The sequence below is a fragment of the Macrobrachium nipponense genome, chromosome 45 (genome assembly GCF_015104395.2).
Source record: "Macrobrachium nipponense isolate FS-2020 chromosome 45, ASM1510439v2, whole genome shotgun sequence".
NCBI classification, from domain to species: domain Eukaryota; kingdom Metazoa; phylum Arthropoda; class Malacostraca; order Decapoda; family Palaemonidae; genus Macrobrachium; species Macrobrachium nipponense.
Genome location: NC_061105.1, coordinates 35,553,357 through 35,567,705, shown reverse-complemented (window position 1 = coordinate 35,567,705; position 14,349 = coordinate 35,553,357). Strand labels below are relative to the sequence as shown.

The 14,349-nt window shown below is 33.2% G+C and overlaps 1 protein-coding gene across 2 annotated transcripts in view; it reads right to left on the bottom strand.

Moving 5' to 3' along the window:
• Positions 1–11,254: 11,254 nt before the first annotated feature.
• LOC135214474 (nuclear pore complex protein Nup214-like) overlaps positions 11,255–14,349 on the bottom strand; it is a 184,345-nt gene continuing 181,250 nt past the window's right edge. For both annotated transcript variants that reach the window (XM_064248820.1, XM_064248821.1), the window contains exons 20-21: positions 12,066–12,236; positions 11,255–11,721 (exon numbers count right to left, since the gene is read on the bottom strand). In XM_064248820.1, coding sequence (XP_064104890.1) covers positions 11,694–11,721; positions 12,066–12,236 — 199 coding nt within the window. In that variant the 3' untranslated portion in view covers positions 11,255–11,693. The remainder of the gene's footprint in view (positions 11,722–12,065; positions 12,237–14,349) is intronic.

Below are 14,349 nucleotides of genomic sequence, written 5' to 3'. Positions count from 1 at the left end.
CTGCTTCTTTCCGTATTTGTGTCACATCAACACACTTTCCTAGTCCAACCACTATGAAGTCAAGACAAACTAAGACTATTGTCAAATTGATTCTGGTAAATTCTACTTATCTCATATGAAATCCTTATTACTGAAGTAATAAAACGGACAAACAATCGCTATCGATAGTTACTCAAAATTATTTATTTTGGGTGCAGTTTGAACATTTCAATGTCTATTTTTTAGTAGTTTATAGCATTGCCAAATGGAAATTACAAATGAGTCTGTGCTATCGTTTTAACTTAATCCGCTGTAAGGAATGGGGATGATATAAAGTCCATGGAAAACACACCAGACTAATAATTAAATTCATCATTTTGTGTAAATGACATTCTTCCCGAGACATTTTTTTGGGTAAAATCATCAACGTGGGTTATTGTATCAGTAATTGACCAATTAATTTGGTGACCGTTAATCTAATAGATGGCCAGTCGAGCGTTATTTGAGTAACCTTCGAGACTGCACTTTGTATGCTGCGTTACTGTATACAAATGCTTTTGATGTATGGCCCAAATAAAATAAATTACATGCAGTACCTTGTATCAATTAAAAATAGCCCTATAAACGTGTGTGTATATATATATATATATATATATATATATATATATATATATATATATATATATATGTATATATATATATATATATATATATATATATATATATATTATACTTATATATCCAAATTCACGTAATTACACCAACACAGCTCTAAATATAATTTGCTCGCGAGTTAAATATATATACAGACGCGCAAGCGCGCACACACTCACAAACTGACTGAGATTCATTTATCGTAAAGGATCTCTCCCTCTGGATATTTACGTTTTGTATTTTGTCAAATCTTCCTAAGGACCGGCTAAGCCGCCTTAATCCGTGTACTGTTCCATCCTTGCAACATCTAGGGACTCGAGGACGGGTGGGCGTCTCTTAAGAGTAACTCCCTGCTTCACCTGGGTTACCTTTGGCGGGCGCCCGTACAGACACCTGGAAAAGGTGGGGAGAGGCAGCCGTATGGTACAGTTCTGTTCAGCTAACTTTTACAGTACCAGCTGTTTATATACCAATATATAAATAAATAATCACCCTGGAATATACTATATATATATATATATATATATATATATATATATATATATATATATATATATATATATATATATATAGTATATTCCAGGGTGATTATTTATTTCTATTATTGGTATATAAACAGCTGGTACTGTAAAAGTTAGCTGAACAGAACTGTTACCATACGGCTGCCTCTCCACACCTTTATATATATATATATATATATAGATATATATATATAGTATATATATATATATATACATATATATCTGCAATTGTAATAGCCACAATGCCCTCTTAACGTCTTGAATTCTTTGCTCTTTTTGGATAAGTTATGAGGGCATTGTGGATATTACAATTCCATATGCATCTGGTAAAATAGTGACCAGTAGATTTTATATATATATATATATATATATATATATATATATATATATATATATAGGTTTTAAATCACGAAAGAATAAAAAAAAAAACGCGATGATTATATGAAGCAACTTACCGCCACAAAGGAAAATATACAAACTGAAGAGGCAAAGCATTTTCGTGTTATTACCAAGACATGGTTACAGCAGCTATAGATATATAAATAGAGGGTAGGTACTACAAGTCACAAGGAAATACAAAAAGGTCGGGAGGTTACAGAACGGGCAACAGATTAAAATCGAAATCTACTTCTTAATTGGTATTCCTCTTTATTCTATCTTTCAATTCCTTCTGGAACATATGTTTTATGACCGGGTCAAAAGAAAATAATCCTTGACTTACATTAAAATTGTTCACCCAGGTTAACTGAATCAAAACAGATGCTAACAAGTTCCTTGAGATAGTTTAGTTACAACGCGACAATTTTTGGCTTTGCATCAAGTGCATTCATGGGAATTAATTCTCACTTAAATGTAACTTGTGTTGTTTTAATCCGGTGTTCAATTCTTTACTGGTCTGACTTAAGTAAAATAATTCACAATCCAATCGTCCTTTATAGAAGTCAGGTGCTGATATTGATTGCGAGAGAGAGAGAAAAGGGAAGTTGACTAGATTAATTATCGATGAGTTAGTAGTACTACATGTATATATATATATATATATATATATATATATATATATATATATATATATATATATATGTATGTATGTATGTGTAGTACTACTAACTAACTCTTCGATAATTAATGTCATATCAACTTCCCTTTTCTCGTTCTTTTGCAATCAATATCCGCACCTGACTTCTATAAAGGACGATTGGATCAACACCTTTTCGAAGGAGTCTGCACTCTATGACAGGTAGCCCGGTAGAAGGACACGTTAGGGGGAGGGTGCCCCAGCCTCCCTGGGTGGGCTTCCTTATACACCTCATACCGAAAAGCATGTGAATGAAAGGGCTTCCCTCTTCAGGAGCTAGCCTAAATCCTCTTCTAAGAGGAAACAGATGTTTGGGTGAAGCAGCGCAGCATCTGTTGATTCTTGGGTCAGCGAGTATAAGGCGTCTTGCACATAAAGCAATCCCTGTGAAACACGAACAGAACTAGTTGCTGAGACAGACACTTCCGTTATGCGTCTTATCTACGCCGTCGCCATTGGCCCATTAGGCCCGTGACGTGTGCTACACACCGAAGTTGGTGTCATGGTTGATGTTTACACGACGAAAGATTCCTGCATGACGTAATTAATACTTTTCGCAAGTTACGAGAGAGAGAGAGAGAGAGAGAGAGAGAGAGAGAGAGAGAGAGAGAGAGAGAGAGAGAGAGAGAATGCTTTTATGTTGTTAATGAGGTGAATAAAATTTGTACATGAACGTGATACCACTCGCAAGTTGCACGAGAGAGAGAGAGAGAGAGAGAGAGAGAGAGAGAGAGAGAGAGAGAGAGAGAGAGAGAGAGAGAGAGAGAGAGAGAGTATTATACGCCTCCCAGAGTAAAAATGCCTTTTGGGAAAATCAACAGGAAAGCAGAAGTAATGCGTACAACGACAATATTAAATTTACAAGTAAATGGGGCTTCTATGTTTCTTTAGAGGTAAATGTATGACCAGCTTTTTTATATATACATAAAAGCAAGCTAGAAATATACCAGGTTATTTGAAACATAATATTACACACACATTAAGCACGACTGTCTTCTAATTTTGTAGAATTCAACTTCTTGATAGGAAATCCGAATAGCGGCCATATTCTAAATAAATGGAACACCGAAAGCGTGAAATATCAGAATCTGCAATTTAAAGTAAACAACTTCTGAAGCCTCTATTATTAATTTGTCTGATTTTTATTTACTGATGCTTTCACTTATATATCATATTTATTCATTATCTTTGCTTCTCAAAATAATTGTCTTCCTACCGGTATTAGTTTCATATTCAATTGACTTTTTTTTATTACACTGCTTACAGTTTGGTGAACAGAATAAAACCTCTTACGCCTAAAGATAATATCTTTAAATTTCAATTAGCCTGACAAGTCAAATCGGACCCCTTTCATTGCAATAGGACACTAACCTCTTGTGTCACTTGGCGAGTGGAGGGATTGAGGATGGAGGCTGTGTATTGTGAACTAGAGCTAGCATCTTCTGCGCCAAGACATTGCTACAAACTGCCAGACGTCACGCGGGCGAAGGATAATCGTATGTTATTCGCTCCTAACCTTGACCTTTGCGAGCCACGGTCGGGTTTTGTGAGTCAAGTGTAATATGTGCCCAGAGGCCATGTTCTTGTTTTGCTATTTATAGATGCAAAACACAAGGGAATTTTAAACCAGAGCCATTATAGTAGCTATTGAAAGAAATGAATTTATTCCACTGCAAGGGAAGTTTTATCTCTCTAATACATGATTGTGTGTGTATATATATATATATATAATATATATATATATATATATATATATTATATATATATATATGTGTGTGTGTGTGTGTGTGTGTGTGTGTGTGTGTGTGTATAGCAGGAATAAAAATGCAAACAGCCATCATAGCATCGTATTGATTTATTGGCCAAATTTTCGAGTCCACAAGTCTCATCTTGAAGGGTGTAAGATTACAAAGAATAAGAATTAAAAATGGACTCGGTTAAAAAAATCTCACAAAGTCTAAAAACACGAACTTTTATTTAAAACGAACAAAAACAAGCTAAAGAAGATAGTGGAAGAGGGCTGGTTGTTTATGGAAGGAACAAGCTGCTTTATGGTTCAAGATTCCGGGATGGAAAGAGTGTCATTGCATGGGTGCTTGGGCGATAACATTAAAATCTTCATAAGAGAATGCTGTCTTGCATTTCTTACCGTGATCTCTTATATTAGAAAATTCTTTAGTTTTTAATTGACATCCAGTTCGGTGACTAACTCCAAGATGAGAATCAGCTCTGACTTTGAGCAATCTGTTAGTGGCTCCGAAATATTTCCCAACTGTACATTTTGGGCAAGTGAAACAATAAACCACTAGAGACCACATCAAGGCCGGAAGCCCATCCTTATGGTGAAATAATGACCCAGCTGTCTTAGGGTTTTCCGAACATAATCTGATATCTAGAGCTGGAAATGTACTGCGAATTGAATTTTGCAGTGATTGTTTGAATTTCTTCGAATGTACAAAAGGAATGGAGGCATACATGAGCAATTTAGGGACATTAGGTATGGACAGACGGGATTGAAATCTAACTTCCATCCTCATCAGTGGATGACAGGAGTTTCATTTGCAAAATATATAGAGGGAGAGATGTCCTTTGGTGATGCCTGGGGTCACCGCTAAGCTGCAGTTGGTTCTGCTTCATCGTTGCCTTAAAGATGACATTTTCTATATGGTCAGAGTCCCAGGCTCCATTGAAAAGGTTGATCCTACTAGTTTGTTGTTTTATCAGTGAAGATTCTACCATCTGACATTTGTATCAACCGCTGCTTTTGTATAAAAGTCGGGATGTGTTCCAATCGATGGTATGGTTCTTGTTATCTATATGATGGAAAATTGCCAAACTATGTTGGCCATAGCTAACTGATTATTTATGTTGAGTTAATCTTTGAGAAAGATTTTCCAGTAAAACCATATTATGACTTATCACAATCCCTACAGAGGATCTCATAAACCCCTAGGTCTTTGGAAACTGGTTTCTGCTGAATGTTAATTAAGGATTTCCCCAAAGTATTCAGATAAGTGAAGATGAAAGGGTTGGGTTGGCCTAAGACTTGTGTGATCTCTCGTATATTATCCACATGAGGGATTATGATTTTGTTTGTGTATTTTTTCTTTTCTTTCTTTTCTGTGGGTTTGTAAAAAATGCTCTTTGCTTTATGTATGTTTTTTTCTATTGTGTTTGGGGTATTTTAACAAAATAAGTTGATTTGTTAAGAAAGTCTGGGGTGCAAATTCCCAGGGCTCTAAGAAATAAGTTACTTGCTTTGCAGAGTTTAACTAAATGTCATGATAGCTGTAAAAATGTATGTATGAAAGTGAGAATGTTGCTTTCTTGAAGAAAGTGAATTTGTATTGTTATTAGTTCTGATGATTAAGACATCTAAAAGGGGATTTGGTTATTGTTTTCCCATTGTACTTTAAATTTTATGCTTGGGACCAAGGAATTTCAATTTTGTAGAAAGACATAAAAAATAGCCCCACTCGCTTTTCCAGAGTGTTAAGATGTCGTCTACATAACGAAGCCAAATCATACCTGAAGGTTTGATAGGGTTTATAATTACTGTTTCAAACTACTCCATATATAAGTTTGATAACACAAGACTCAATGGGCTCCCCATACTGCAACCAAATTTTTTATGGTAAAAGTTATCCCCAAAGGAAAAGACGTTATTAGTGATGCAGAGCTCTACAAGTTGTATTATTTTATTCAGTTCTATGGAGAAGTTGTCAGCAAATGACTCAAGTTTATTTTTGATGAACGTTAATTCATCTTTTATGGGTACGTACTTTCATGAAAAGGGTATCTATGTCTAGGTTGAGAAGTTTTATGTAATGTACGGGGATATTTGCAGACCTAAACTTGTTGCTAGTCTTCTGTATGTTTTATATGACTGGGGGAAAAGTTCTAAAAAGGGGGATAGTAGCTCGGCTAACCATTTAGAGATTCTGTAGTTAAAAGCACACAAGATTATGGGATGAAAGGGAATGTTACCTCCCCTAGTAATTTCTCCTAGTGACTGCTAATACTGGGAGGTCATTCAAGCGATGAGCACTAAGTAAATTACATGGAAGGGAACCACAACGCTTAAATTAGATCAGCTTCATAGAACAGGGGAGCACGGCAGTTGGGGGATGACAAAGGATATCTATGAACATTTGCATGGACACAGATGAAAAATACAGTAAGAGGGGTAAAGGTGACTGCCACACTATCCCCTATTTTACCGTCTTTGATAGCTGGTCTCCACTTCTTAAAGGGTGTCAATGAATAAAGGGAGATGCACTCAAATCCTGTCATGTAGGGTCTAGCTTGAAGCCATGTGGAAACATTAAGGACAAGGGCAGCTCAGCAGATAAGGAGCAGCGGACTTGACTGGGTGTGTGGAGCATCTGAGAGAAGGATCCTCTCGGTGACCTCTTTTATTAACTTCGTGTGCCCTCTGGAGGCTTCTGGATTACTTCTCGGCTTTTGAGAGCTGGCGCCAGCATTTCAAATTCTGAAAGATGGGGCAGACTGCAGGAAAGTTGAAGAGAGAGATGAGCAGATTGGCAAGAGAGAGAGAGAGAGAGGTCTTGCGATTGTTTGTTTGTCTGGCCAAAAGAAGAGCCGGGGAATCGGCTCTTCTTTTGGCCAGACAACAGATGGATGAGGGAATAACATGATTTAGAGTTTTTGTCGTTATCTCCCTTGGAGACTGTTCTAGCGTCTTTTCTGGCCTTCGTGACTTTATGTATTTTTAAAAGGAAAAACCAGTACTGTTCAAGTAGAAGAAAGCTCCCATCTTATAAAATTGTTTTAATACACAGCTTACATAAGTGTGGACTTATTACTTCAGAATTTTTTTATTAGGTTATTATGAGTTTTTGAGATATTATATCTATATATATCTATCTACATATCTATATATATATATATATATATATATAATATATATATATATATATATACTATATATATATATATATATATATATATATATATATATATATATATATATATATATATATATATATATATATATATACACACACACATATATATATATATATATTATATATATCTATATATATATATATATATATATATATATATATATATATATATATATATATATATATATATATATATATATGTATATATATATATATATATGTATATATTATATATATATATATATATATATATATATATAGATATACATATATATATATATACATATATATATATATATATACATATATATATATATATCTATATATATATATATATATATATATATATATATTAAATATATCTATATATATATATATATATATATATATATATATATATATATATATATGATATATATATACACATATTATATATATATATATATATATATATATATATATATATACTATATAGTATCTATATATATATATATATATATATATATATATATATATATATATATAGTATATATATATGTATATATTCCAAAATATAGTGAAAATACTATATTTCAGAGACTGCCGTCTCCCTCTTCAGGTAGATGAATGAGAAAAGTTACAGAAAAGGTGGTATTTATACCAAGAGATCCATCCACAGGTAAACCAATTTAAGTCACTCCTACAGATAATCTTCCTTTAATCCTCTTAAGCGTTGATTGAATGAAAACTTTGTCAATGACATCTGAATCCCATGCGCCCTTCGAGATGTTCATTACCTGTCTCTGCTTAATCAAGGCTGATTCCATCATTTGACTCTTGTACCGGCAGTTGCTGCTATAAATTATGTGTGACAAATTCCAGTTTATTCTGTGGTTATGTACATTTATGGCTGAAAATAGCTGTGTTCTGTTGTCCATATCTAACTGACCATTTGTGTTGTATTAATCTCTGGGGGAGTGATTTTCCAGTAAATCTGATGTAAGATTGGTCACAGTCCAGGCATGGGATTTCGTAAACACCTGTGTCCTTGGGGATGTCTTTTGTTGGACGTTAATCAGGGATATGGCAAGGTGTTTGGGTAAGTAAATGCAAAAGGGTTAGATTTTCCGAGTTTGGGTCACCGTCTTAATCCTGTCCAGGTGTGGAATTTTTATTTTATTGTTGGGTGTCTCTCTGGTCTTGTCTTTAGGGGATGTCTTTTGTTGGACGTTAATCAGGGATATGGCAAGGTGTTTGGGTAAGTAAATGCAAAAGGGTTAGATTTTCCGAGTTTGGGTCACCGTCTTAATCCTGTCCAGGTGTGGAATTTTTATTTTATTGTTGGGTGTCTCTCTGGTCTTGTCTTTAGGGGGTCGGTAGAAAATTAAGTTTGCTTTGTGAATTGCCTTCTCAGTTATATGGTCAGGATACCTTAAAGACAAAAGCTGCTTACGAATTAGTTAAAATTCTTTTCCCAGGAAATCTGGGGAACAAATTTCCAAGGCTCTTAAGAATAGGTTGCTGGCTCCGCCTATCTTGATAGGAATGTCGTGATAGCTAAAGTAGTGAAAGTATGAAAGTGAGAACGCAGGTTTTCTGTTTATGGTAAATTTGTATTCTGTCGTGTGTCTGATTATTATAACATCAATAAAAGGAATTTTGTTGTCTTGTTTCCCATTCAACTTAAAATTTGATGCTGGGCACTAATGAGTTTAATTTTGAAAGAAATTCATTAAAATTGCCCCATTTATTATCCCAAAATGTTAGCATATCATCTACATATCTCATACACAGCATGTTTTTTGGGTTTTATTGCATTTATTACTGTAGTTTCAAAGTATTACATGTACAGATTGGCTAAAACAGGACTTAAAGGACTACCCATACTATACCCAAATTTTTGCTTTTAGAATGATTCCCTGAATGAAAATACGTTATTAGATACACATAATTCAACTAACTTTATTTTTTTGTTAAGTGCCAATGGGAAATGATCCGAATAGGGGGATTCATCTACCTGAAGAGGGAGACAGCAGTCTCCCAAATATAGCATTTTCTCTCTATATTTTGGCATTTTTATGGGCTCCTTTTAATAGATGGAATTCTCTTGTAACAGAACATTTTTATTTTAACCAGTCATATATATATATATATATATATATATATATATATATATATATATATATATAATATCACATATATATATATCATATATATATATATATATATATATATATATATATATATTATATACACACACATATATACACATATATTATATACACATATATATACACATATATAATATATATATATATACACTATATATACATAGATATATACATATATCTATCATATACCATATATAATATATCATATAGATATATACCTAATATCTATATCAGATAATATATATATTCTATCTGATATATAATATATTATATATATATATACTATAAGCTATATATATACATATACATATACATATACTATAATAAAATAAATATAAAAATATAAAAATATAAAAATAAAAAATATAAAAAATATAAAAATATAAAAATATAAAAATCTAAAAATTGTAAATAAATGTAAATATTAATAAATATTATATTAAATCTTAAATATAATATAAATATAAATATAACTAGTAATATAAATATATCTAAATATATATATATATAATATGTATAATATATTATATAGTATATTATAATTGGATTATATTATCATATATATATTATAGTATATATAAGGAACTTTTACCAGGGTCTTTGTAGGATTTAGAGACAAACATATCCCAGAAGTGTAATGAAAATGAGAAGTTAAGGAAGTCTTTATGGCTTTTATAAATACTTATATACATGGTAAAAAGAAAGAGGCCAGCAGGTAATGGCCAGATACATAAACAAAGGGAAAACAAAAGTGGGTAACATTTCGGGTATCAATAAATGTCAATCAGTTCTGTGATATATGTAATACTTCAGTTTTCCAATTGTGCTACTTGTCTTTTTATACATTGCTTCAAGTTATGTTGTTTCGCCTACAAGGAGTTACAGGCTCCAGAAAAACAAACAGCCACTGCTGCAGTGTATAAAACAGCTCCTTCTGATTTCTTTTGTTGATTACAAAAGATTTTGCATCATAATGGCATTCGGGTAAATAAATTTTGATGAAGGAAAAGACGCCAAACTTTTTAAGAGGTTTTTCCTCACATACAAGAAGTCCATTTCGAAATTCAGTGATTCATCATTTCCTTGAAGGAAATCAAGTCACTGTTTGGGTCTGGTGGCAGTCTTTCCTTCTACTCAAAACTTTGGAATTCTCTATTTTGTTTGGTTGTTCCCAGACTTACAATCTTCTGATTCCTTCTCAAAGAGGGATACTACCGATGACTGAGCAGTAATAAGGTTACAGCATGACAATGCCCTGAAAGTTGTCGACACCGAAAGTTTGTGAAGTACTTCAACTACAGGAGGCAGCTCAGTGGTTGGGACTTCTCTCTTTCTTATCGTTTACAAGATAGATATAAAAATACACACATTATATACTATACACACACACACACACACACACACATATATATATATATATATATATATATATATATATATATATATATATATATATATATATATATATATATATATATATATATATATATATATATATTAATGATCTATAATCACAGAATACGATATATATTATCTAACGTTAGTTCAATGGATTCCCAAGCTTCAAGCACTGATAAATCCTTCTCAAATATTGACAATGCAAATAATAATTATAAATTTCAAACTAGTCTAAGATAAAATGAGAGATTTTAATTTGGAATACCAAGACTACCTGCTTTTTACTTTTAACTCGTTACTTTCTATGACTTATGGTTTAGCAAATTCTTTATGAATGATATTATTACCTGCTTGAGACAGTGGAATGTTCCTACCTGATGATTTTAGTTTTTAAAATGTTCTTTTTAAAGGCCCAAATGGCTGGGAGATTTTGCGACCATAAAATGGGCTAAATTAGTACTAAGAAGGATGTATGAACAAGTTTATTTTCGTAAACATTCTACCTTTCACCACAAGATCACTTTCCACTGAAGGTTGGAAACAACTGCAAAAACTTTACTCTTTATTTTGTATTAGAGTTTACAATACACTGTACTACTTATCTGTTAATCAGCAACAGGATGACAAAATGATGCTTGATAAACTAAAATACATTTTTGAAGATGTTTTTTTTTACATCAATAATCCTTTGGTTTGCATCTCTATTAGGCAATTTATGCATAGAGAAGTAATTATCTGAAAACAATAAATATCAAGCCTAATTGTTCAACAAAATTTAATAACTCAAATATCCAATTTTAAAACATCATACACCTTAATATGACAACCAATCAGGGGTAGTGTACACCTGAATAAAATAATAATGCTTTAATACAACAAGAATTTTCAATAAACTACTATACCTGTTTGAAACCGATACCCAAATAAGATTTCAGTGTAAAAATACATAACAATTCCTACAGAATAAAACAAATGGTCACAGCATACTTCATCGCCAAGTTGAAAAGCTGCTTCCTCTGAAAAATAAAACTTTCCTTTAAATACTGCAATGGAATTATTGCACATATATAATATCATTTTGCATGATATGATGCAGTACATAAAGGACAAAATTTAGTTATTTATTAAGTAGTTTAACCAGACCACAGAATTCAAATTATTGACTCCTATACAAATGACCAAAGGGTTTCCTCCACATTACTTCTAAAAGCAAACTTGTGTTTAACTCTTCCTGCATGTGACTACAAAAAAATGTTATGAAAATCTAAAATGTCAAACTTCACACACATGAAAACAAATCAGTAAAAAACAACATACAAACAGAAAAGAAGAATACACAGGAAGTAAAATGAAAACATACCCGCCAAACATGCTTCCTGTTGCTCCAAAAGACTGTTGTTGTTGTTGTTGTTGTTGCTGCTGTTGTTGTTGCTGTTGTTGCTGCTGCTGTTGCTGTTGTTGCTGCTGCTGCTGGTCAGAGGTCTGTTGAGCTAGACTTCCAAATGAAGCTGCATTGCCCTGGGAAGAAAAGCTGCAACACCAAAAGAAGGAAAATTTTTAATTATTCTACATAAAATGCATTTAATTAAATGGTAGCTTGCCACTCTAGACTTGTGTTTCCAAATCTCTGACAAGGCCCACATTTACACATGGGTCAAATATTTGTATAAATGAGAATACGTGATTAAAATTATCCATGATATTACCAGGGAACTACCAAGGGATTCAGAGCTGATGGAATGGTGATTTTTTGGCAATAACTTTTTTTATCAAAGCATCAGATAAAGGTGACAGTTGGCAAGTGTATATATTTTATAAGCTACCTAATTTTTGCAATTATTATTTTGTACCCAAGTTCAAGAGTTCTAGTACTTATCAGAGTAAAAGTGAGTTTCCTATGCCAGAGCCATCAAAATCACAGGTAAGGGTTTTGAAAACAATAGTGACATTAACCTATGACGTCATGAGGCTCCACCCACAGTGAAGAGAAGTTTACATGTGGGGAAAACATCTCTTCACTGTAGTCCTGGCTCTCTGCCGAAGAAATATTCATTAATTGATATTAGTACCCACCCTACGCTTCAGCGATATCAGAGATGAAAAGCAGGATTTTGATCATACATCAGTTTTCAAGTTCAGTCAGTAGTACTATTATTTTATGGATATTTTTCTGCTTTGGTGAAATGTGGGCGTTATTCATTTATGAAATGTATAGGCAACAAATGTTTAATTTTATAAGATGTTTTATAACAAAACATTCTTTGAAGTGAAACCGTTTGTGATGTGATGCTATAGGCCACAAGAAGGCTGCCACGGGAGACCGAAAGATGTAGACAAAACAGGGATGAACCAGCCAAGCATGTTGTTGTGTGCTTAGATGAGAAAGCTCTCTGTGTTAGGCTATTGTTTGTGGATTGTAAGTTAGGTTGTGTTGTTTTAATGGTCTTAAGCTTGCCCGAAATTTAGCAGGATACAGGGCAAGTAGTATAAGGATGGAAAGGACAAGTTGTAGATTGCTTGTTGTGTGTGGATAAGTGACATATCAGGGGACAGAGATAAGAATGAGCTTAAAAGGAAAAGTCTTAGAAGTAACAGAAGGAATAGTAGATAAAGATGAACTTAATGATAAAGAGGGTTCAAAGATAATACTATCCAAACTAGATGAAGTGTACCTAAAAGAGACGCCAATGGAAAATTCAGTAAAATAAAATATTCTAAAATAGGAAGAGAATCTGGTGAAAAGATGAGAGATTCCCTAATTAGTATGAAAATGCAGAATCAGAGTGTAACAGCATGCTTAAAGCTAAGGGTTTTCATGTAAAGTCAAACCTTGCATTTTGTATGCCTCTCTCTTCGTACGTTTACGTTTTCATTGACTTTTTTAAACTAAATTTTGTCTTTGTTATTGTACGTTTCCTCAGTTTTCATACACTCGGAAACACTCCATTCGGGGCCCAGTCTAGAATGCCCAAACAAAGCATCTCATCTTCTTTCATGACCCATTCTGCCTTTGTGTTTGTGATTTTTGTGCTTTTCTTATTCAAGTGCAACTGCTAAATAAGCAATCATGGGGCCAAAGAAAGAACTTATAGCAAAGTGTTGGAGGAAGCTGCATGACGATCTCAGTGAGAAAATGCCTACAATAAGCGAAGCGCTGCTGTTAGTCAATTTAAGGCCAGCAGAGGCAGTTTTAAAAAAAAACGGAAAAAGAATGGGCATACATAATGTGTCTACTTCAGGGATTAAGGACGTGTGCAAAGTGGAATGACGTAAAAAATTTTGGGGAGAATTTTCATCCCAACAAAGAAGCTGTAATCTGTCTCTCCAACATGTTTAATGACAATGCCGTTTTAAACCCTTCGCCACCGGCCTGTTGCACTGCCAATAACACTTGCATACCACATGAGACCACCTGTCGACCGAGGGTATATCAATCATCACTTGCTCCCACTAAATTTTATGATATTCATATTTTTCCTATATATTCTTATGTGAAAACATTGTGTATATATCAGTATACATATATCTTTTACCACACTGGCAATAGTTCCTCATTGGATAAGTGGTTTTTGCGCTTGGCTACCAATCCAGTGGTCTGAAGTTCGATTCTCGGCTCGGCCAACGCGGAATCAGAGGAATTTATT